General features: G+C 37.5%; 1 protein-coding gene across 4 annotated transcripts in view; it reads left to right on the forward strand.

Moving 5' to 3' along the window:
* Positions 1 to 2,620: 2,620 nt before the first annotated feature.
* beta-Man (beta-mannosidase) overlaps positions 2,621 to 25,642 on the forward strand; it is a 67,079-nt gene continuing 44,057 nt past the window's right edge. For 3 of the 4 annotated variants that reach the window (XM_044394783.2, XM_070217032.1, XM_070217033.1), the window contains exon 1: positions 2,622 to 2,901. In XM_044394783.2, coding sequence (XP_044250718.1) covers positions 2,766 to 2,901 — 136 coding nt within the window. In that variant the 5' untranslated portion in view covers positions 2,622 to 2,765. Of the gene's footprint in view, positions 2,902 to 25,642 lie in introns of all 4 variants that reach the window. The other variant, XM_044394784.2, reaches the window with a different exon arrangement.

Consider the following 25,642-nt stretch of genomic DNA (forward strand, 5'->3'; position numbering starts at 1 on the left):
AAAGAGCCTTTTGATTTTAATTGTTATTTGGTCGAAGTTCTTAAAAAATGGATGGGGAATAATTTAGGACGAACTAAAATTGATTAAATTAACATAAATAAATAGTTCCTTATAGTTTGGAGTACTTTTTGTGTGAGTATTATTGACTTTAAAAAGTGGCTCAACCTACAGACCTCTTTTTCAAATTGTCATTTTTTGGCACTTTTCAAAAAAAATTATTTTTCAGTTTTCCCAAGGGGAAAAAATTTTTTTTGTTGCTTTATTTTACAGCTAAAAGACTAAGCTTTCGATCGGTACCTAACACGTGAAGTTTCAAAAGCGAATGTCCAAATGGGAGACTAAAAACAAAAGGTGGCTCAACCTACAGACCTCTCCCCTACGATTTTCACAAAAATTTACCATGGTAAAATGATCAAACAAAGAAGGTTGTGAGTCGGGCGCAGTAGATCATTACATAATTAAATTTTATTTAAAATCCATTTATATTAAGTAAATATATAACCCATTGGTAAAAACAGAAAAATGTAGGCACATTTACTTTTGTCCTTTTTTTTGTCCTTTTCTTAAATTTTTTGTCCTTTTTTTCCCTGTTTTTTGTGGCTTATCTGTCCTGTTTTTCAAGCTGAGTGATGGCAGCACTGATGTCAGTGCCATTTTTAAGTTTTCTGTTTATAACTTTTTAAGTTTTTATTGTATAAAACAAGATGTAAAAGCAAAAGGAGTGGGAAAACTCCCAAAAAGGGGGTCGTATGTAGACTTTTGTCAGCCACTGTATATACAGTGGTTCACAGCTTGTTTCAACCAGTCTACACCGAAAACTTTAACAGCTCTGGATGAGCTGAATCTGCGAAAAAATATGCACTTCCCATGGGTCATTTCTTTAGTTAAATCAACAATTAATTTTTATTTCAAAATCCTTTCAGTTTTTAATTCATTTATCCTTTAAAATGGAAGGACCTGTTTGACACTTATAGGCCCAAAACAATAAGCGTTCGCTGCTAGGCTTAGAGCTCATTTGGACACAGATTCACAGATTTGGACACAGATTCGCAGATTCAGCTCATACAGAACTGGCGAGAGCTATTGATTATGAATTAAAGGTGTCTTAACATTACCACAAAACAAAATTGGAAGTCCACTTAACGAACAAATTTTAGAAAACACAATATTTTTAGACGAAACTATGACAAAAGTCCTTCCCAAGGGTCGAGAGTAGTTTTTACTTGGCAACAACAACAAAAGGCATTGTATCCATATAAAGTTAACTTTAAATTGTTGGTAAACAAAAGGGTAGTCATGCTAAATTAAAAAAAAAAGGTATTGGCCACTATGTTAATTTATTCGATTTTTTTGTTTGCGCTAGTACTCAGTACTAGTACTTAGTACTAGTTGGGTACTAAGCCTTAACTGGTTAAAATAAGCTGTGGCCTTTTTTTTTTACTTTTTTTGTAATTAATTCATAAAAAATATTTGAAAATATTTAAAAAATCATAACATTATTATACACTAATGTGTATCATCATAGATGTATTCTGCGTTTAAATTATTTTAATAACATGTTTTGTTTAGTTTTTATCAGGGACCGTAACTGTTATAAGTTTTATTTTAAAAATCACGCTTTAACAGTTATTTTCTGATTTGTAAAGTACAACTCAAAGAAAACCTGCTATTTTTTGAGTTTTATAATAAAAGTTGACAAATAACAGTTATTCGTCGTGATCAAAAATAAAACTCAAACTTGATTTATGGCGATTTTGTGGGTAAAATAAATTTAAAAAAAAAATAGTTATAATATATGCGCGGTTGCCTTTTTTAACAAATTTTTAGTAAATTATATAAAAACACTGTAAGCATGTTTTTTTTTAATTATTTCATTTTTTCAAACATGTCAAGGGAATAACTGTTAGACATAAAAATCAACAAATAACAGTTATTTTTTGAGTTTTATTATAAAAATCAAAAAATAAAAATCATTACGGATTTGTAAACCAAAATGGCTAAAAAAATAGTGGTGTATTTAAAAAATTTGTTGACCTTTCCAAGTGCGTGATTTTTTTGTATGAAAAATTTACAATAACAGTTATTTTCGGTCCCTGGTTTTTATGGGCTGTTAAAGTTTTTGGTATAGACTGGTTGAAATAAGCTGTGAACCACTGTATACTTTATGGGGTCGGAAATGTCTCCTTCACTGCGTTGCAAACTTCTGACTGAAATCATAATACCCTCTGCAAGGGTATAAAAATATTTAAATCAAAGACCGAATATTTTGATTAAAAAGAATTTTCTAGGGTTACAATTTAAAGGAGATTAATAACCAGAGGCACTGATTTAATCATGGTAATTTTAATTCATTTTTTAAAAAAACGTTCCTGAAAACACGATTACAGTTTACACAGTTTTCCTATGTGTACTGAGTTGTTCCCTGAAGCCACCAGTATCAATACAAACAAAAAGTGCCATAGCGTATATAAATTTCTCTTCAGCAAGAACTTCTGAGTTTAGGGGAGCGTGACTTTGAGACTTATTTTATTATCGATGCGTTTTTTTAGTCTCTCTGACTTTGAGAGAGTCACCACTCTTACTCTCATTTGTCGTTTCAACGATCGTTTCAAATGGTCGGACGAATCGACGCATTCGCGGGTTGTCCGTCGGCGGAACCACTTCTCGCATTGTTTAACGCACTATGAGTATTTAAAAAAATTAACTAAAAAAGGGAGTGATCTTTAAAATAACTCTACTAAATTGGAACGACCACCAATTATCAGATGAAGCAGCGGTATGCAGGCGCCAGCGGCGCAGTGCTGGTCGGATTACTTTGCGGATTTCTTGTATTCGGCGTCCACGGTGATAAGGTGGAAGTAATAGAGCTGGGCAATTGGACGATAACTAATCAGAATGGATGTGAGTACAATTAATACTCGCAAAGAACCCTTTCGCTGCATAAGTGCCGGAAAGTAGTTTGCTTTATCTATAATCATAAACCGGGGGGCGTAATTTTTATGACTTTAAGACTAATATGTATAAGTGTAATTAGGCTATGTAAAATGAAAAATGTACCTAAAATCGTATTAGCTTCGAATTCGAACTGCGTTTACCAAAAAGATTCCCGATAAGAAGAATTACCTTACAGTTCAAAAAATTCTGTAATTTGCAAACAAATTCTTGGTTCGTTTAGCTGTCAACGCATTTTAAAAGTGAAACTTTTTAATAAAAAAAAGTTTTTATCTTTCAAATCCCAAACTTATAATAATAAATATACGTTAAGGTCATTTGACCTAAAATATTACCCAAGGAATTTTGTGACTAAATTTTACGTAATAAAATGGCTTAAAACGGGATTTTTAGGCAATCTAAGTGTCGGGTAACGTTTGTCTAAAATTCTAGGCAATGTATATATGGCCACTTTCATATTGTCGCTCGGAAAATTTTAAAACCTTTAGAGTTGGAAAAAAATGGTTTTAATTTTAATTATGGGCTTTTCTTTTCACTCTTCCCAAGCTCTATTTTTTGTAAAAATCTTGATTTTGTACCACTTTTAGTTTTTAAGATATCGTCAAAAAACTGCCTTATTCGCTCGGGACAAAAGCAGAAGTGGATTTTGAGAAAGTTCCTTCAAAACCAGATCTTAGCGGACTCTAATCGAATATTTGAATGCGATTTATTTTAGAGTGTTGTCCAATCATGTCGCTGTGAAATGGTTTTACTCAAAAATTGTTTGCAGTTTTTATACCCTTGCAGATGGTATTATGATTTCAGTCAGAAGTGTGCAACTCAGTGAAGGAGACGTTTCCGACCCCATAAAGTATATATATTCTTGATCAGCATAAGATATAGTTGTCCGATCCGGTCGGTTCCGACTTATATACTACCTGCAATAGAAAGAAGACTCTTGGGAAAGTTTCAAGCGGATAGCTTCAAAACTGAGAGACTAGTTTTCGTAGAAAGAGACGGACAGACGGACATGGCTAGATCGACTCGACAAGTGATGCTGATCAAGATAAACTTTATGGGTTCGGAAATGTCTCCTTCACTGCGTTGCAAACTTCTGACTGAAATCATAATACCCTCTGCAAGGGTATAATATTGATCTGCAAGGGTATATAAGCTTCGGCTGGCCGAAGCTAGCTTCCTTTCTTTTTTTTTATGCAGTTTTAAACACATTCGCTCGGGACATGTCGCTATAGACATTTTTTCTTAGCGTTTTCTAAAGCGTATTTCTTTACCTCTATACCTCAATTGCTAGCTGTTTCACTTTTAACTTAATAATTTAACATGTAAATGAAGCATTCAGTACAGAAAAATGTCACATATTAGCGTTCATATAGAATAAATAAACAACAGAAGACAAGTCAAAAACAAGAAAGGAAGCTAGATTCGGCCAGCCGAAGCTTATATACCCTTGCAGATCATTCCTATTAACTTTCAAATCGCAAACATTTTAAATTTTATAATAATACTAGCAGGGTTTGTAGCCCGCAGCTTCGCCTGCGGAAATTAAAATTGAAAATGAAGCATTGCTTTATATTTGCTACTTAATTTAAATTTACAAATTCCTTATTTTTAGCCCATAGCCGAGAAAAGATTTTATCATAACTTTTTTCTTATTTTCCGCAAAAACAACAGTATATTGTCCTATGCAGTCTACTTAAAAAATATATAAAAAAAAATTTGCCAAAAAATTTCTAAAATTCTTATTGCTTGCGTAAGTTATCAGCTGCACAGAACAGAAACAAATTAATTTTTCAAAACAAATCCTTACACTAATTTTCTTCACAATATTAGTACTTTGTCCAAAACATATTGTCTAAATATAGAGTGTCATACTGGATTGAGCATGTAACTAAATTTTAAATCGATAAGCGTGTAAATCTAGAAAATAAGCTTGTTTTCATAAAAAATTCCACCAAAACATTGCTTAAACATACCTCTTTCTCTAAAGGATAGCTCTCCAAAAACCAATATGATTATATTGGCTAAGATTTATGAAGTTAGAGGAAATATTTTTGTTTAGGTAACGAAAAGGTAAATAAAAAGCAAATACACTTTGCGATTTAGCTAATATGGGGGTTTCTAGAAGGTATCCACTGTAGACAACTCTTATAAGGGAAACCAATATTTATGCGAAGCAATGTTTTGCTTTATATATTCGACTAATTAAAAAAAAAAACATCAAGAAAGGCAATTCCATATTACTGCATTTTACCATTGATATTTTTAGGTTTGCATTTCGAAATTCATTTGATATTTACATGTTCGGGTTTGGGTTTGGGTCAACTAGGGTCTATAATCTCATACATAATTAAGAAATCTTTCAAGTTGAACAATTAAACAATTTTCTCACTTTCTCACGTGATTCTCGAAGTTTTTGTGTGTACAATTTTGCTTCCACTCTGGATAAATCTAGGCAACTAAATTACAATGAAATTATGCTAGGCAAAAATATATGTGGTGGTTACGGGTAAGTCTGCTGGGGCAACTGCCATATTTACAGGAGAGAAAGGTGGATCGATTCCAGGCTCCGACAATTGCAGTATTGAATGAAAGGTGAAATAAAAGAGTTAAACTTAAACTAACACGAATTCCAGGGTATACTTTTCACTATACGATAATTTATGTTTAAAACAGTGGTGGTGGTTGTGTGATTTGGCAACTTAACTTTACGCTCATCTTTAACTTAGGCTCCACAAATTAGCATAGATAATCTTGCACTTTGCTCCACACAAAAAAAAAAACTATGTAAAATTAACATAGAAAAATAGTATTTCACTATTTTCTGAATTTTTCATGTATTTTGTTGTTTTATTTTTTGGATCATTAAATAGTAACACCACAATTAATATCGTAACACTACTATTTTTATACCCTTGCAGAGGGTATTATGATTTCAGTCAGAAGTTTGCAACGCAGTGAAGGAGACGTTTCCGACCCCATAAAGTATATATATTCGTGATCAGCATCACTAGGCGAGTCGATCTAGCCATGTCCGTCTGTCCGTCTGTCCGTCTGTCCGTCCGTCTGTCCGTCTGTCCGTCTGTCCGTCCGTTTCTACGCAAACTAGTCTCTCAGTTTTCAAGCTATCGGGATAAAACTTTCCCAAAAGTCTTCTTTCTATTGCAGGTAGTATATAAGTCGGAATATATTCGTGATCAGCACCACTAGACGAGTCGATCTAGCCATGTCCGTCTGTCCGTCTGTCCGTCTGTCCGTCCGTCTGTCCGTCTGTCCGTCTGTCCGTCCGTTTCTACGCAAACTAGTCTCTCAGTTTTCAAGCTATCGGGATAAAACTTTCCCAAAAGTCTTCTTTCTATTGCAGGTAGTATATAAGTCGGAACGAGCCGGATCGGACAACTATTTCATATAGCTCTCATAGGAACAATCGGGAAAAAAAATGTAAAAAAATTATATCTTGGGTGTTTTTAAACCAATAACATCCTACTTTTGGAAATGTCATTTTTTATCTAATTCTGAATTTCGAATAAATTTTTTTCAAAATCGGACGACTATATCATATAGCTGCCATAGGAACGATCGGAAAATTAATGGGAATATAATAGGAAATAAATTATTGCTTCGTTGGTTTTTATTGTATTCTCTTCTACTCTAGGATATAACTCTTTTCAAATATTTTCGAATTTCGATTATAATTTTATCAAAATCGAACTACTATATCATATAGCTGCCATTGAAACGAACGCAAAATTAATGAGAAATAATAGGAAAATTAACATTTTTGCGATTTGTAAATTAATAGGAACTATCTGCAAGGGTATATAAGCTTCGGCTGGCCGAAGCTAGCTTCCTTTCTTGTTTTCCTTCATATATTTTGTTGTTTTAAAAATACCATTATAAATTGTATGTCTGGGTCGTGAGTTCAAATCCCGCTTTTGCAGATGATATTTTTCTTTTTTTTTTTTTTGTTAAATGTTGATTTCAAGTCTATAGATTTTCCTTTACAAAAAGCATTCTTCTGTGGCCTAGTGGTTAGAGTGCTTGACTCGATTCTTGATTCCCAGCGGAGGCAAAAAACCTGATTTGTAAGTTTAAGTATCTGTGAAATGTAAGTGTCTATAAATAACTTCCATATAAATTAATATAACAAATTAAATTAAAAGTAAAAAAAATTAAAAACATAATTGAAAAACAACAGTTTTTTTCGGGTTAAATACTATTTTGTATGTCATCTACTATTTTATAGGTAATCTACTATTTTTTGGGGCATTTTCTATTTTTTATGGGTTGGGGCAGTTTTCACTATTAAATAGTTGATTTTACATAGTTTTTTTTTTTTGTGTGTCCAAGGCTGCGGGTTGCGATTATTAAAAGTAAAGTATAAAAGTTAAAAACTACTAACTAAATCTAATTCGAACCGGGTCTGCTGTGTGCGTTCTCTCACTCGAATATCTCGAAATGGGGAATCCTTTAAGGTAACTTAATTCTCGATTGGTAAAACAATCTAAAGTGTAGCTGCTCCTGTGGCCAGTGGCTGTTCCAATTGCTTCTTTTGCTGCTGCTGCTGCTGCTGCTGCGGAGATGCCGAGACGATAGCTGCCTTCAAGGTGGTGGTGGCCGTCTCGGGGATATGTTGCTGGTGCTCTCGATCTCAATGGGTAGCTCCAGATCCATGTCCACATACTCGATCGCACTTTCGTACTCCGGATGCAGTTCAATGATGCTATTGTTCAGGTCCATGGTAGCTTCCTCCTCGTTCCGCTCCTCCATCTCCTCCTCGATGTCCTCATCCTCCTCGATTATTACATCGTCTATCGTTTGTTTCGATTGCGTCGTCGCCGACTTGGTGGCCGCCTGATCCAGCTCCATTTCCCAATCCGTGGCATTGAACACCACGAGCGGCGAGTTCTTGACCGAAGTATGATTGAGTTCCGTGGCGCTGCCATTGTCGGCCACAATGATGGGCATGTTTATAATATCGATGGGTGTGTCCTCGGTGATGAGTTGATTCGGCTTGGGCTTTGTTCCACCTCCTCCTGCAGGATTCGGGGAAGATGCAGCACTAGTCGCAGGCGCTGGTGAGGTGGTGGCTCCTATGACGAGCACATTGGACTTGGGCTTGCTGGTGGTGGCCAGTGTGAGCGCCCTCATTCCACTCGCCGCACTCGCCGGCAGGAAGACCACGTTGTTCTTACCACCGCCCGCAGTGGCGAAGGTCAGCGTGGTGGGTTTGCTGCTGGTTTGCTTGGTGGTTGCGGTGGTTGCGGTGCTGGTGGGACTATGACTATTATTCCCACTTGCATTGGGCGGTTGGAGGATCTGCTTCTTCTGTATGCTGATCCTCTGCTGCTCTCTATTGTTTCAGTATTTTTGTTTTTATATAAATTTTTCACCTTGTTTAGAATTATATTAATAATAAGGAAGGAAGGTGGGTAGGGAAGCCGTGAATCAAATTGTTTAAACATTTGAATTTGTTTAAACAATATGAGGCACGTGTAATAAAGAGCAAGAGAATCAATTGGTTTGAATATTTAATGTTCTTTTAATATTATCAATGCGATTGGAATTTTAGTTCACAAAAATCGGTTACAAAATGTCTTATGTATGTATGGGTTATGTTGTGGAAATGTAAATGAAATATTCTTTTAGCAGTTATTTGCGGGTATGCCATAAGATTATGAATATCACATTTTAAAACCATTTTAACAACATTTATAACACTCTGCGCTTAATTATTTTCGAATTAATTTGATTTTTCTAGATTTTTGGGTCAATCCGTTCTGGGTGGAATTTGCTACTGACCAAATTTTATCCCTTGAATTCTACTGGATTAGAGATAGTTGTCCATTTTTTGTTAAATTTAATTCCAAATTCCGATATATTAAAAACAAGAAAGGAAGCTACCTTCGGCCAGCCGAAGCTTATATACCCTTGCAGATAAAGTAATACTCACTCGGTGCAGTTCCAGGGATTCCAGATTCAGCGTTTCTATTTTTGAATTTTGTTTTTAAGTAGTCAAGAATTAAAACGCCTACTTCCTACAAAGTAACAATGAATTTTCTTATATATGTTTGAATATTCCTATGGGAGCCTTAAGATATAGTGGTCCGATCCGGCTCGCTACGACATATGTACTAGCTGCAATAGAAAGAAAACTTTCGGGAAAGTTTCATCGCGATAGCTTTAAAACTGAGAGACTAGTTCGCATAGAAACGGACAGACGGACAGACGAACATGGCTAGATAGACTCGGCTATTGGTGCTGATCAAGAATATATATACTTTATGTGGTTGGAAGCGTCTCCTTCACTGCGTTGCAAACATCTGACTAAAATTATAATACCCTCTACAAGGGTATAAAAAGCATATCTCATACTAGAAGAGAATACAATAAAAACCAACGGAGCTATCATTTGTTTTCAATTAATTTCCCATTAATTTTTTTTTTTTTTAATTAAAATTGAAATTCCGAAATATCTAAAAAGAGTCATATCCTAGAGTAGAATAGAATACAATAAAAACCAAAAAAGCTCAAATTTATTTTCTATTACTTTCCCATTAATTTTTCGATCGTTCCTATGGCAGCTATATGATATAGTCGCCCGATTTTTTTAAATATTTTATTCGAAATTCAGAAATATTAAAAAAGTAATATCCCCAAGAGTAGAAGGTAATATTTTAAAAAACACAGAAGCTAGAATTTTTTTAACGTTTTTTTTTTCGATCCTTCCTACGGGAGCTATATTATATAGATGTCCGATCCGGCTCGTTCCGACTTATACACTAACTGCACTAGAAAGAAGACTTTTGGGAAAGTTTTATCCCGATAGCTTAAAAACTAAGAGACTAGTTTGCGTAGAAACTGACGGACAGGCGGACATGGTTAGATCGACTCGTCTAGTGATGCTGATCAAGAACATTTATACTTTATAGGGTTGCAAACTTCTTACTAAAATCATAATACCCTCTGCAAGGTTATAAAAATAGACAAGAACTGACTTTTACGTATATTTTCTGTCTAATATTTTCTCATTCGGCCAGCCCTAGCAAACTATTCCAGCCTTTTTCTCTTCACAGGCATTTTCTATTGCAGCGTGCCAAATAAAAAAAATATTAGAAAATCTATTTAATGACGAGTGTAATTATTTTTCGTCATAAATGTTGATATCAGAATTTTTTTATGTTGAAGGTGCGATCGTCACTAGTTTTTTACCTCGTTAAGAGGTGTTTTTATTTGATATCAGAACTTTTCTTTTATTAAACTTTTGCTCTCATAGGAGCTAATATATACATTTAATTTTAAATTGGTCAATCATAATTTGTAAGCCATTGTATTTAAACAAATTAAGTTAAAAAGGCGTTTAAGTATTTTAAAATACTTTTTAAAGGAGGTATAGCACATGTCTGTAGCTTCAGTAGTGTACAACTTACGAACTAACGAAATTTAGTTTTTTTTAGCTTTTTTCCCGCTAAAGCAGTGGGTTTTTCCAAAAGTCGTAAAACCAAAGTTTCCTATTTGGAACTCCTTAAAACAATTAAAATGATTCCATGACCCTAAAATACAGCTTGGATACGCACATACTAAATTCAATGCTTATAAGCCTATAGGCAGAGTTAGTTGTGTTGAGCTGGCAAAAGTGGCGATTTTCGTTTCTGAATAACTTTTAAACGTGACTTTTTACAGTAATGTTTTATATACCAAAATTTAAGGTATCTCAAGGGCTATACAGTTTAAAGTTTTAAAGAAAATCGTTAGAGGCGTTTTTGAAAAAAAAAGCTAAAAAAAAAATTGTCTTTTGTTCATATCTTTTATAACAAACTGACAAACAGAATTAAATTTTCATTTTGACTAGGCCCCCGCAAATTTGTTTTCGGTATAACTTTTGAACGGAGCGTCCGATTTTCTCATATGACCCCTCATATTAAGCGCATTTTCAGTAGGAATACAACTAACGTAGTGCGAGGGGCCTTTTATCCCCACCGGCCCCAACAGATCCAAATTTCTAAATTTTCACTTTAACACTTTCTCCGCTCTCTCTCCCAAACCTATTTTCTTGAGGTGTTGGTATGAAATCCTTTAAGTTTTAGCAATACCTTTAATTAGGTGTATTACACACAAAGAAAAAACTTGGTAAAATCAACTGTAATAATTGTCAAACAGGCCCCAACCAGCAAAATTGTCAATTCTACTAAGTAAATAGTCATTTCACAACAACAAAATACACACAATTAGCAAAGACACAAACCCAAAGCAAAAACAAAATACACCTAACTATTTTAATAGTTACGTAACTATCTTTGTTGATCAATTTTACCAAGCAAATTTTTTTGTGTGTATGGACTAGAGCCCTGCACGAGTAGACTTGTAAACAGCTCTGAGCTAGAGCTTTTTTCTTTGTTTGTGACTTTCGAGTCATAGCTCATAAGATTATCGAGTAAGCAAGTAATAGCTCAAAACTCCTAACGGATACCTTTAAAACAGTTCAGATCAAACAGCTCAGATTATTCGGACAGCTCGAACAGCCCGAACAGATTGAAAAGTTCCTAATTAATATTTCAACATCATTAATTTATAATAAGAGAACAAATATATCGTTTTTCCTTCAATGTTAAATTCTTTAGATGAAGTGTAATAAAGTGTAATAATTTTTTTAAGGATAGACATTGTTTGATCCCAAGCGTGGCTTGTAAATCAATATAAGAGGCCTCTCCCCGGAGGTCAGAAAGGAAGACCGCGGAGTTATAAGATGTGTTGATAACTGATTTATTGTGAATTTGGTACTAGCTTATATACTATTTGGATAAAACGGAAGTTTAGTGTAAAGAATAGTGGAATTGGTTGTAATCTGGAGTAGGTCAGAATGTTTTGATTATGGTAGCAGTTTGTATCGTTGGGTCGGTTGACTCTGCAGAAAGTTCTGACTGCTTGGCGGGTCAGTGAGACATCGAGTCAACCGTAGTGAGACATCTTGACAGTGAGACATTGACTATGTAGAATATGCTGATCAGCAAATAGTATCTGCCGTGGGTGTAACTGGACGCCTGATACTGTTACCAATAATACTACTGCTAGAGTTTTTGGTTGTTGATCATGTTGAGCAGCATAGAGTACGAACGTTGGTCATGTTGAGCAACATTGATAACGAACATTCTCCCCCCCATTGAGGGGTACCCTCAATTAAAGCGTGATGTCGGTCACCTCTTGACCGATTTGTATCTCCATGAAAGTGTCGGATCCTTCCTTCTGCTGTCGAGATTTAAGCTTCTGATTAACGTCCTTCCTGTTTTCTTGTTGCTGATGAACGATCGCCCTTGCGACAAATATTATAGCTTTACCGTGAGGACTGAAGTTGTGACCTTGTAGAAATTGATCATTTGGACTGTCTAAAGTATGTGGAATTCCTGCAACAAACTTTAATTGGTTCTTAATTAACTTTAGAAATATCATCAACAGTTCGGAATTTGTGTAGTTTCGAAGTTGATGAGAAGTTGAGCTGATTTTTCTAAAGAGTTTACTTGTTGGCTGGTTTTCCGCTAGCTGCAAGGACTTATTCGGTCTAATCGTTGGTCCTTGGTCGGTTGAGTCAATTTCGATAGTTCTTACTTGGTTACAAGTACCTTCAGGCTCAATTATGTCATGATCCACCAATACTAAGTTCGTTAAATGCATCCTTTCTTCATTATAAGAGTTCCTTTTTATCCGTTCGCTATCTTTTGTTATTTCGACAGATTGGTTATTTGTACACAGCTCTTCGAGTTGGAGGTCATCCATCGGATTGTCATCCTTTTGTTCCTCAAAAACCGGATGAGGTCCTGCATGATCGCCTACTCCTTCTTCTAAGCCCGGCCCTATTTTTGCATCACACGAGGTTCCTGTTTCGAGAAGACCTGTGATTACATTGCACAGGCTTGAGCCTCCTGTGGTTTTACAGTCGGAAATGGTTGAATCGGTTGCGAACATTGGCTGTCTTCTACTTGTTTGTTCATCCAATATTTCTAGCATGCAAGATCTTCGTTCCAAGAAACTAAGAACGCTTGGTAGAGTGGGCACTTCTGTGGGTGCGTCGGCAGCGTCCTCTAATGCTGCTAGTGTCTTGTGATCGAGCCTTTCTCGTATTAGGAATCCTAAAATGGGATCCCATGTCTGTGTGTCGATTTCTAGACTTTTAAGGGTGCTTAGAGATCTTTCGACAGTATCATGAAGCGCTCGGATTTTAGTAGCCGACCCATTGATGGGCTCGTGGTCAAAAATCTTTGCGAGTGCAGTGAAGATTAATATTTTCCCATTTTGGTATCTGGTCTTTAATCGTCGCCAGGTGTCTTCATATTCTCCTTGGGAGAATGCTGTATCTCTTAATATATTTCTTGCTTCCCCCTTAAGTGCACCTTGAAGCAGATGTAGCTTTTGTGCAGGAGGGTACGGTTGATTGTGAACTAGTTCCATGAAGAGGTCGTGGAATTGTGGCCATTGTAGGTGTTCCCCAGCCAACTCAGGTAGGTTGACTGGTGGTTGGGATAACGTTAGCTTTAGTCATCTTTGCGTAACAGCGTCGTCTCGTATTCTTCATAAAGTGACTGTACTTGACCCAATTCTGTAGCGGCGATGTCTGAAGCGCCTGGTATTACTTCTATCACATCATGAGCCTGTCTCACCAATGCCCATTGCGCATCGATGTGGCGCTGTAGTGCGGGTGTGATGGTAGTAGCATGGGACGCTAGGTTGAGGGATGATTTCATTTCGGTACATCGTAATTGCAATAGTCGGATTGCCTCAGTGCTGCCATTTTGTCCTCTTTCCGGACAGATCTGTCCTTTTTTTAACGGCTTTATCCGGAAAAAATTTCAAACATCCCCTATCCGGAAATCTATCCTTTTTTCAAAAAAAAGGTTTTGAGTGTTATTTTGGCTAGTCGAAAGTGTATAAACCTGTTTTTATTTGCTAAAATGCCTTTTTAACCATCATTCTTACAGTTCGGCACTTAAAAAATAATTCTTTTTACAAATTATCAAAGAGACGTAAAGCAGTCGATGGTTTTTCTTTATAGTAGGGGAGAGGTCTGTAGGTTGAGACGGTCTGTAAGTTGAGACACTCAATTTTCTCAAAACTTTTCCATTAAAAAAATTTTTTTTATTTTTTTTTTTGTAGTCCTTTTTAGTGACACAACTTTTGGGGAAAACATTATAAGCCAGGCTCTAGCCAGATTTAAGCTGTGAGAGTCGTGTACCATTTTGCACCAAAAAAGTTTTTGTCTACTTTTTTCAAAATTCCATTTAAAATTAATAACGTCCTTAAATTAACTTGGTAAGAGATTTAAAACATTAGTATATTAACTGTTAACTAATTAAAAAAAGAATCAGCTTAATGTGACAGTCAGAACAAAAGTTATTAATTTTTTCCCAAAACATCCCATTTTGTGTAAGTTGAGACACCCGTTTTTCATAGAAAAAGGCCTTAGGCCAACAGAGGTCGCTTTCTGCCTAGCACATTTCTTTGATATTAGGGGAAAAGTGAATGTTCAAAGAGCCTTTTGATTTTAATTGTTATTTGGTCGAAGTTCTTAAAAAATGGATGGGGAATAATTTAGGACGAACTAAAATTGATTAAATTAACATAAATAAATAGTTCCTTATAGTTTGGAGTACTTTTTGTGTGAGTATTATTGACTTTAAAAAGTGGCTCAACCTACAGACCTCTTTTTCAAATTGTCATTTTTTGGCACTTTTCAAAAAAAATTATTTTTCAGTTTTCCCAAGGGGAAAAAATTTTTTTTGTTGCTTTATTTTACAGCTAAAAGACTAAGCTTTCGATCGGTACCTAACACGTGAAGTTTCAAAAGCGAATGTCCAAATGGGAGACTAAAAACAAAAGGTGGCTCAACCTACAGACCTCTCCCCTACGATTTTCACAAAAATTTACCATGGTAAAATGATCAAACAAAGAAGGTTGTGAGTCGGGCGCAGTAGATCATTACATAATTAAATTTTATTTAAAATCCATTTATATTAAGTAAATATATAACCCATTGGTAAAAACAGAAAAATGTAGGCACATTTACTTTTGTCCTTTTTTTTGTCCTTTTCTTAAATTTTTTGTCCTTTTTTTCCCTGTTTTTTGTGGCTTATCTGTCCTGTTTTTCAAGCTGAGTGATGGCAGCACTGGATTGCCTTGCTTATTGATGCGTCTAGCTCCTTTAGTGCTGGTGGTAGTGGTTTTGCGTCTTCTCGTGGTCGTGCCATTTCTCTAATCTCGGTGTCCAGATCACGAAACTGTTGCCACAGATCCTGTTAAACCTGGTAGCGGTGTTCCTTCTGGAGGACCTTGACGTGGTATGCCTTGTCTGGAGGACTTTTAGTGTTGTGCCTGAACTGGAGGGCTTTTAGTGAGGTGCCTGACCTGGAGGACTTTTAGTAATGTGCCTGATCTGAAGGACTTTAGTGTTGTGCCTGAACTGGAGGACTTTTATTGAGGTGCCTGAACTGGAGGACCTTTAGTAATGTGCCTAATCTGGAGGACTTTGGTGTTGTGCCTGAACTGGAGGACTTTTAATGAGGTGCCTGAACTGGAGGACCTTTAGTAATGTGCCTAATCTGGAGTACTTTTAATGAGGTGCCTGAACTGGAGGACCTTTAGTAATGTGCTTAATCTGGAGGACTTTAGTTTAGCGTGGTTCAAAAGAATCAGTTAATGATTCCTTGTAAGTGTGATCCTTGGAAATTCAAGGATCACGTCGGGGTCACCATTGTTTGATCCCAAGCGTGGCTTGTAGATCAATATAAGTTTGTATACGAGGCCTCTTCCCGGAGATCAGAAAGGAAGATGTGTTGATAACTGATTTATTGTGAATTTGGTACTAGCTTATATACTATTTGGATAACACGGAAGTTTAGTGTAAAGAATAGTGGAATTGGTTGTAATCTGGAGTAGGTCAGAATGTTTTGATTATGGTAGCAGTTTGTATCGTTGGGTCGGTTGACTCTGCAGAAAGTTCTGACAGTGAGACATCGAGTCAACCGTAGTGAGACATCTTGACAGTGAGACACCCACTGCCGTGGGTGTAACTGGACGCCTGATACTGTTACCAATAATACTACTGCTAGAGTTGTTGGTCGTTGATCATGTTGAGCAACATAGCGTACGAACGTTGGTCATGTTGAGCAACATTGATAACGAACAGACATGATGATCATAAATCGAGAAAATATGATCCTCAATGGATCTTGTAATTTCGGTTACAAGAAACTATCGAGCCCAACAATCCCTTGCCCATTCTTAAGATATCGCGGTCCATCGAGGATAACTTTTCAAACTCCCTACGACCAATCTTCAACAATGCAAATGTTGCATTTTCATTAGCTGAAGATTTCGCGGAAAAGCAAAAGTATAGTATGGCTCAATATCATAACATTTTTCAGCCCTTTGCTACATAAAATTTTTTAGGTATGTTCAGATACTTGATCTACAAAACTATATCTATGATCTACTATACTTGTTTTTTTTTCGATCAAACAAACAGCTCAACGTAAAAATTTTTGAGCTGAGCTACTTGATCCGAAAATTTCTATGAGCTGATCTACTCGAACTGTTTTTCTGAAATTTGAGTCAAAGGGCATTTCGAGTATACTTGTGCAGGGCTCTAGTATGGACTCCCAGGACTCTCGAAAAATGCGAAATTCCTTGATTAAAACATCAACCATTCCCACAGTTTTTAACCAAACAAGATGATATTTTTATTTTAAGCTTTATTTGTGGAAATCTTTGAAAGCCCAGAAGATGAGCCCCAACCAACTTCCGCTTGGGCCACTTAATTAATTTTTCCGCACCGACTACGCGATCCGTTTTTGGTTTAAAGTATGGAGCTATGCTATACCCGTTACTCGTAGAGTAAAAGGGTATATTGTATTCGTGCAAAAGTATGTAACAGGGAGAAGGAAGCGTTTCCGACCCTATAAAGTATTTATTTATTTTATTTATTTATTTAGTTGGTTAACAATTATCTGCTAACATATGCTTAACTAGGGATACACTAACTTATTACAATTCAATCGATTCGAGGTGACTTAAAATATTTGACGGAAGAGTGCTAATAGGTAATTCAAAAGATAAAATGTTGTATAAGCTATTGTAGTTGTTACATAGTGCGCGAAAAGGTTCATGTTGGGCATAATTAGACCTACACAAAGGCAAGCGCAAAGGACGGAAGGAACGAGTAAATCTGAATGGGACGTTTAATTGTATATTGGAAAGGAGTGATTCAGAGTCAACGAGAAGCTTATGAACAAACATTATGGCATTGCAAATTCTACGGTGTTGTAAAGACGGCAAGTCGATTAATTTAAGTCTGCCTCGATAAGATGGAAGTAGTCTGCCGGAATCCCATCCAAGATTACGCAGTGCAAAGATCAGAAACTGCTTTTGTACCGATTCGATAATGGTCTGAGGCTCCTTATATTGCGGGCACCACACACAGGAGCAGTATTCCAGAATCGGACGTACTAAGGCTACATACAGTGTTTTGGTAGCGTACGGGTCATCGAATTCTTTGGACCATCGCTTTATAAAAGCTAACACACCCTTGGCTTTGTTTACCATTGCAGTAATATGGCTATTGAAGCATAGTTTATGGTCGAAAAGGACTCCAAGGTCATTTGAGGTGGTAATGCGGTCTAGGTTGTGATCGCCAAGGCTGTAGGAGACAAGATGCGGGGAGGAACGGGAGAAAGTCATAAGTTTGCATTTTGCATGGTTTAGGAAAAGGAGATTACCGACGCACCACTTATGAAATTCATCGAGGTCAAATTGAAGGTGAGAATGAAGGTACCAATCGGAATAGGAGAAGCAGATTTTGACGTCATCGGCGAACATAAAAATAGATGAGTATGACATCACTTGAGGTAGGTCGTTTATAAAAAGGACGAAAAGTAACGGTCCAAGGTGACTGCCTTGAGGAACACCAGAAGTCACATCCACAGTGTGAGATAGCTCATTCATAAAGAGAACTCGTTGGGTGCGATTTGTTAAATACGACTCTATCCATTTTAGAAGGTTGTTGAATCCCAAATAAGAAAGTTTTAACAGAAGCAGTAAATGGTTTACTGAGTCGAAAGCCTTACTAAAATCTGTGAATATGACGTCGGTTTGTAGACGGTGCTGAAAACCTTGATTCATCAAGTGAGAAAACTCAAGGAGATTGGTCGTCGTTGATCGATGACTAATAAACCCATGCTGAGAAGGAGATATTAAAGAGCTACAGAGATGTTGTGGTTGAGGAGTGATAAGATGTTCCAGAATAGCTGATAGTTTGGCAATGCCACGGTAATTTTCAATGTCCACATGAGAACATTTTTTTATGAAGAGGAATTATGTAAGACTCATTCCAGATCCTAGGTAGGCAGAACAAAGAAACTGATAAGTTAAAAAGAAGTGTAATTGGATATAACAGATTTTGGGCACAGTGTTTTAAATGCAGCTTGGCACCTTAATTCAAACTTCATTTTCAAATGGTTTTAAGCTCTATAGCTGGTGAAGAACACTGAAAAAAATAAAAACTAAAAAAAAATGTTGATTTATTTTTAAGAAAAATAAATTTTAATTTTTTTTTAAATTTTTTTATGGAAAGCCATAATAATTCTTGAGCGATTAGTGAAAACATCGTAAAGATATCTACCGTTCCGAAGTTATGAATTAATGACTGAGTGCAACTTTTTCGAAAAAGTGTCAAAAATGCCATGTTTTGACCCCTATAACTCCGGTAAAACTCAAAATTTCGCAAAACCGTTCAAATGAAGTTCTTATATTTTCGTTGTGAACCGGAAAAGTAAAAAAGTTCGATGAAAATCGGAGCTCCGGAACAGGGGTGGCCCACTTGGCAGATTTTGACTCATATGGTGTTAAGGAGTTGTAGGGTTTACAAGAATAAGTTGACTGGAAAAAAGATGCAAATAAGTTGGAAATCTCGGGAGCAGAATTTTCTGTTTTATTGAGATAGCGAAGTGTAAGTTGGAAATCTCGGGAGCAGAATTTTCTGTTTTATTGAGATAGCGAAGTGACGGGGGAAAAGCATTAGATTTTCGCTTGGAACAAACAAAGGAGAAAAATTGTTTTGGATTAGTGCGAAAGTTGTCTTTACACTGTGATAGGTATAGATTATAGGATTGACTGTTTTCAGTAAGGAATTGGGAGCGGATGGTGGAGTAACGGGCAAAATCAAGTAGAGAACCGGATTTTTGATATTTTTTATAAAGCCTGGATTTTTTGTTTTTTAGGTACGAGAGATGTTTGGAAAACCACGGGGGCTTGGAAGAAGGGGATATATCCTGTGTAGGGACAAAAGCTTCCAATGCCGGATAAATGGAGTTGTAAAATTGTAGAACGGCGGAGTCCATATCTTGGATTTCTAATAGAAATGACCAGTCAATCCTCGAAAGGTACATATTTAGGCCAGTATAATCTGTTTTCCGAAAACATTTTATTAGACAGGGGGTTAGTGCAGTAGATTTGTAAGATTGGTTTAAAAGCTCAATAGATATAGATAGAGTGGGGTGATAAGGATCTTCAGGAAGGGAAATTGGATTGACTCTAGAAACTGTTGCAAGAGCAGCATCGCCAACAAACATAAGGTCCAAAAGTCTATTCCGATTATTTTTAACTGAGTTGATTTGAGCGACGAGGTCTGTTATCCCGTCGATAAAATCATGACAAACGTTAGGTAGCAAAAGGTTAGAGTCATCACAGGGAATCCAAGAAATATGTGGAAGGTTAAAGTCACCCATCACAATTATTTGGTCTGCATGACCCGCGGCAGACATCACAAACTGAATGGCAGACAGGTGGTTAAAATATACTGTGGAATCAGACGTTGGGGGAATATAAGAGCAGGTCAAAAAGATGAAAGCTGAGCCAATGCAAACTTTTACAGCAACGAATTCGATGCCAACATCGTTAGCAACAGGAAATAACTCAGAGGAGAAATTATTGTTTACCGCGATAAGGACACCACCAGCAAAAGAAGAACGATCCGTTCTATAAGTAGAGAACTTATGAACAAAGATTTCATGGTCGGAAACGGAAGAGTTAAGCCAGGTTTCGGTAAAAGCGATGGCATCAAAGTCAAATGACGCGCTGTTAGTGTGAATTTGATTAAGTTTACCCAAATGACTGCGTACGTTTTGATAATTAACGGTAAAAAAGCAACATAGTTTTTTGAACCGGTAATATTGGGAGTCTGGCTCGAGACTTTAGGCAGAAATTCATGAACAATAGTGACACTAGGCCATAATGCAGGATTCAAAGAATCTGATAGGAGACTGTCGGGAAGAAAAATTTTAAATGAAGAAATTTTACGCGTGTGGTTAAAATTAAATTTGTTAATTATAAAATTATCAGGAGTAGCTTTTAACTTGGAGCACAGATGATTTTTGACGGCTCCCGGCGTAGTATCAGGTGACAAGCGGGACACAAATATTGCTTTCCGAAGTTTGACTGAGCACAATGGTAATTCAGATGGGCGAGGAACAGATATTAACGGCAGCTCATCGGGACTGGGAACACTTGCGGTAGCGTTGGTGATGCCAGCAGTTCCGGACGGTCGGCAAGGTGAGAATTCCATAAGCGGTCGTGGTGCGGAAGATGAGGTACCAAGACCAACATCTGGAACTTCAGAATGAAGGGAAGTTGAGTCCAGTGGAGTACGATCGGCGTCAGCGGAATCAGGAGCGTTAGCAGTAGTTTTAACAGATTTAGCTGGGTTGTCATTGTTTGAGGCGTTAGGTAAGGCTGGTTTAAGTGTATTGATAGTGATCGATGTAGCAGAGATATTCAACGGCGAACGAGGTACGGAGGGCAGTGCATTATCGGCAATAAGTTCAACATTGAGTTGAATATTGGGAATATTCCGTCTGGGGGATTCACCCAGAAGTTTGAGGCCCAGAAATGACCGTGACCGTGCTGTCAACGACATCAGACGTATTTTTGTATCGCTCCGCCGAATGATTACAAAATATAGTGAAAATAACCGAATTTAATTCGCGAAAAGAAGCTCTGGGTAGGCATGGGTACAAGTGCTCGTGTTGCCCATGAAAATTTTAGATTAGTGTGATAAATTACTAATATAATCTATAAAGTATAAATTAAAAGACAACAAGACGAACGTCGACTTTCGTCAATCAGAAACAACGCTTACTTTTGTATACGAGCTGATGAGTCAATAGTACCAAAGAAAACTGCAACATTGCAAGTGAACACAGCGAGAGCGCGCTCGCTCTCCCCTGCATTATTATGCGCAAGCGGCACAGCACTCAATGAGCCGTGGAGTGACCAATGCCCGTCCCCCGACCCCTACGACCTTACAAGCAATATTACCACAACTACCAGCACAATGCCCGTATTTACCACTGTGACTTCGACACTAACAACAACAACCAACACAACAACAACTACATCTACTGCAGTCACTCAGCGCCCGGCATCGTCAGTTCTGACCGGCAAGCTCCCCTTCCCCCAACAAAAACCTACGAAAAATGCTAACGGAACGTTAATACAAACTGGAATCGATCGCTATGTGCAAATAAAAAGAAAATTAAGCCCGCAATCTTCTAAAAAAAACCAATGCATCAAAAGTATTAAAATCAAATACTACCACTGTCCCGAAAAATACGCTGACCAATAATAGATTTTCGATTCTTAGTGACACAGACGAAGATAATGCTGCCACTCAAACAACCACTGTTAAGAAACCAAGGCCACCACCCATATATGTTCGTCAAGGAAATTGTGCTGAGCTTATTAAAAAAAATAACTGACCTAATTGGAGCTAACAAGTTCTATGTCACTTCTATAAAAAGAGGTAACATAAATGAAACCAAAATTCAGGCAAACGATGAACAAGATTATCGATCAGTGGCCAAATACCTAGATGAGGGAAAAGCCAATTACTATACCTATCAACTCAAAAGTAGCAAAGGCCTACAAGTAGTTATCAAAGGAATTGAATCAACAGTTCCAACCATTGAAATAATAGATGGGCTTAAAGAAAAGGGTTTTAATGCCAAAACGGCTATAAACATAATAAACAGAAACAAAATTCCCCAGCCAATGTTCAAGATAGAACTGACACCGGAAAATATGCCTTTAAATAAAAATGAAGTTCACCCAATCTACAAGCTTCAATATCTATTGCACCGCAGAATCACGGTTGAGGAACCCCATAAACGGAATGGACCCATCCAATGTACGAACTGTCAAGAATATGATCATACGAGAACATACTGCAAACTTCGCGCAGTCTGCGTTGTCTGCGGGGATGCACATTTAACTATGGACTGCCCTCTAAATAAGGAGAACCAATCTGCCAAAAAATGTAGCAACTGTGGGGAAAACCACACGGCCAACTACAGAGGTTGCCGTATTTATAAGGAGATGAAAAACCGCCTAACCCAAAAAATAACTGCAGCTAGAAACCCAGCCATCCGCCAAAATCTTCCATACATACCATCAACAACGACACCGGGAGTCTCTTTTGCTCAGGCGCTGAGTTACAACAACGGGTCTTACGCTTCAGTTCCAACACCTACATATAAACAAACCACTCCAGGATTGTTGGAGCAACAGGCATCGAACCATACTTCGGAAAGTATCTGCGTAAACACATCCCAATTACCTAGTGGTATAGAATTAATGCTGGCAACTATAACAAAAACAATGGGAGCAATGCAGCAAACTCTGCAGGAGCTTGTGCGCACTCAAAATCTCCTCCTGGAGCTTTTAGTCAAACAAAAATCTTAGATGATTACTTTTAAAATATCTTTCTGGAATGCGAATGGCGTTTCGCAGCACAAATACGAGCTTATGCAGTTCCTTGATCAATATGACATTGACGCCATGCTCATATCAGAGACTCACTTAACAAATGAAAACTATTTTCATCTTACTGGCTATACATTTTATTCGACAAATCATCCTGATGGGAAGGCTCATGGAGGTACTGGAATTCTGATAAAGAATCGCATTAGGCATTACGAGATGCCATCATTCGCTACGACTTATATTCAAGCAACAGCAGTACACCTCGAAACCCAAAGCGGCTACCTAAACCTAGCCTCTATATACTGCCCACCGCGCTTCGCTATTACCGAAGCAGAGTTCCTAAACTTCTTCGATGTATTGGGTGACCGCTTTATAGCAGCTGGTGACTACAATGCAAAGCACACCCACTGGGGATCTCGACTCATCAACCCCAAGGGAAAACAACTCTACAACGCGATTATAACTCCGCGAAACAAGCTTGACTTTATCTCTCCGGGTAAGCCTACATATTGGCCAACAGATCCAAATAAGAAACCTGACCTGATTGATTTTGCTATCACAAGAAGAGTGCCGCAGGCTCATGTGCGTGTGGAGCACTTATCAGATCTATCATCAGATCATTCGCCCATCTTGCTTCACCTCTACGACCACCCTCAGGTTACAGAACGGTTACATTCTCTAACTACTGGTAAAACAGACTGGCTCAAATACAGAAAGTATGTAAGTACTCATATTAATGACCGCCCAAACATTTCCTGTGAAGAAAACCTCGACAATTCAGTTGAAGAGTTAGTGAGTGTTATTACACTGGCTGCACAACATTCCACGCAACCTATAACATCTAATAAACCATTTAACAGCAGACGTGCTTCTAGGCACATCGAAGAACTGCTATACAATAAGAGAAGGCTTCGTCGAGAGTGGCAATCCCATAGATCCCCAGCCTCCAAGGAGCGCCTAAAAATAGCCAATTGCATGCTCCGCAAAGCACTAGAAGCTGAGAAAAATACAGATGAACTATCTTTCATGAAGCAACTCTCACCAAATAGCAAAAGATATCCACTGTGGAAAGCTAAGTCAGGCATATGTCCACCAATAGAAAGTGAACTTGGAACCGCAGCAACGAAGAGAGGGCGAATACATTTTCCCACAACTTAGAAAATGTCTTCAAACCACTTCCAGCTACGAATAGCTTTGTGCTGCCATTAATCTCCAATCCTGAAGCTAGCCCGCAAATTATATACCATCCAGAAGAAGTTACAAGAATCATACAGTCCCAAGACAAAAAGAAAGCGCCGGGTCACGATCTCATCACCCCAAAAATGATTGTAGAACTGCCAAACTGTGCAATACATCTTCTAACCATAATATTTAACAGCATGATGAATTTGGGATATTATCCTCAACAATGGAGGAAGTCTGTCATCATAATGATCCATAAAGCCGGAAAGGACAAGTCCCAGCCATCGTCATATAGGCCAATCAGCCTTCTGCCGTGCCTATCAAAGATATTTGAAAAGCTCCTCCTCAGTCGTATCAAGCAATACTTACAAGCCCACAATGCAATACCAATGCACCAATAGGATTTCGTGAAAAACACGGAACTATTGAACAAGTGAACCGGATAACCTCCGAGATACGAAATGCATTTGAAAGGCGAGAATATTGCTCCGCTGTCTTTCTGGATGTCGCACAGGCCTTCGACCGCGTGTGGCTGGACGGCTTAATTCATAAAATCAGATTAATACTTCCACAAAGCACGCATACAATTTTGGAGTCCTACCTACAAAAAAGAAGCTTCGCAGTGCGATGCAAAGATTTCATCTCTGATTATCATCCAATAAAAGCTGGAGTACCCCAAGGAAGTGTGCTTGGGCCGACATTGTATATTATTTATACTGCAGACCTCCCGACATCCACTCTTACAACAACCTCAACCTTCGCCGATGATACTGCCATCCTAAGTCGGTCTAAATGTCCTCTTAGAGCAACGCAACACCTAGCAGATCACCTCGTCCTTCTAAAACAATGGCTAGCAGACTGGCGCATAAACGTTAACGAACAAAAATGTAAACATGTTACTTTTACCCTAAACAGGCAAACCTGCCCTTCACTATCCCTGAACAACATTATTATGCCACAAACAACTGAAGTAACATATCTAGGAGTCCACCTGGATAGACGACTCACTTGGCGTAAACATATCGAAGCTAAGAGAAATCATTTAAAATTTAAAGCCAGCAATCTACATTGGCTTATTAACGCCCGCTCGCCATTAAAATTAGAATACAAAATACTCTTGTATAATGCAGTCCTAAAACCAATTTGGACATATGGGTCCGAGCTATGGGGAAACGCATGTGCCAGCAACTTAGAAATAATCCAGAGAGCTCAATCAAAGATACAGAGAACTATAACAGGAGCGCCGTGGTATATACGGAATGAAAATATTCATAAAGATCTAAACATAGGCTTAGTTAAAGACGAACTCGACAAAGCGAAAACAAAGTATAATCTCAAGCTCCAGGCCCATCCTAATGACCTTGCGCGGTCTCTAATCTGGACCACAAGCTATACACGACTCCGGCGAAGAGACCTCCCCACCCAGCAGCAATAGTTAGGGCCGTTATTCCAAAAATTACAAAAAAAATTATTAATTTGTAATTAATTAAAATATATAAACTAGATTAAGATTTGCAAACTTGTCGTTAGTCTCTAAGAGAGAAGATTCGATAAATAAAATACCGTTAAAAAAAAAAAAAAAAGAAATGAAGATTCGACAGAACCAAATATGTTAGAGAGGACATTAAGTTGAGTCCGAACCTTTTGAAATCCAGATCTTGTTTCCCTCATGAAAGTTCTCATTTCCATGGTAATGCTTAGGCTCGAAGTA

Source organism: Drosophila takahashii, chromosome 3R, assembly GCF_030179915.1.
Source record: "Drosophila takahashii strain IR98-3 E-12201 chromosome 3R, DtakHiC1v2, whole genome shotgun sequence".
Taxonomy (NCBI): Eukaryota; Metazoa; Arthropoda; class Insecta; order Diptera; family Drosophilidae; genus Drosophila; species Drosophila takahashii.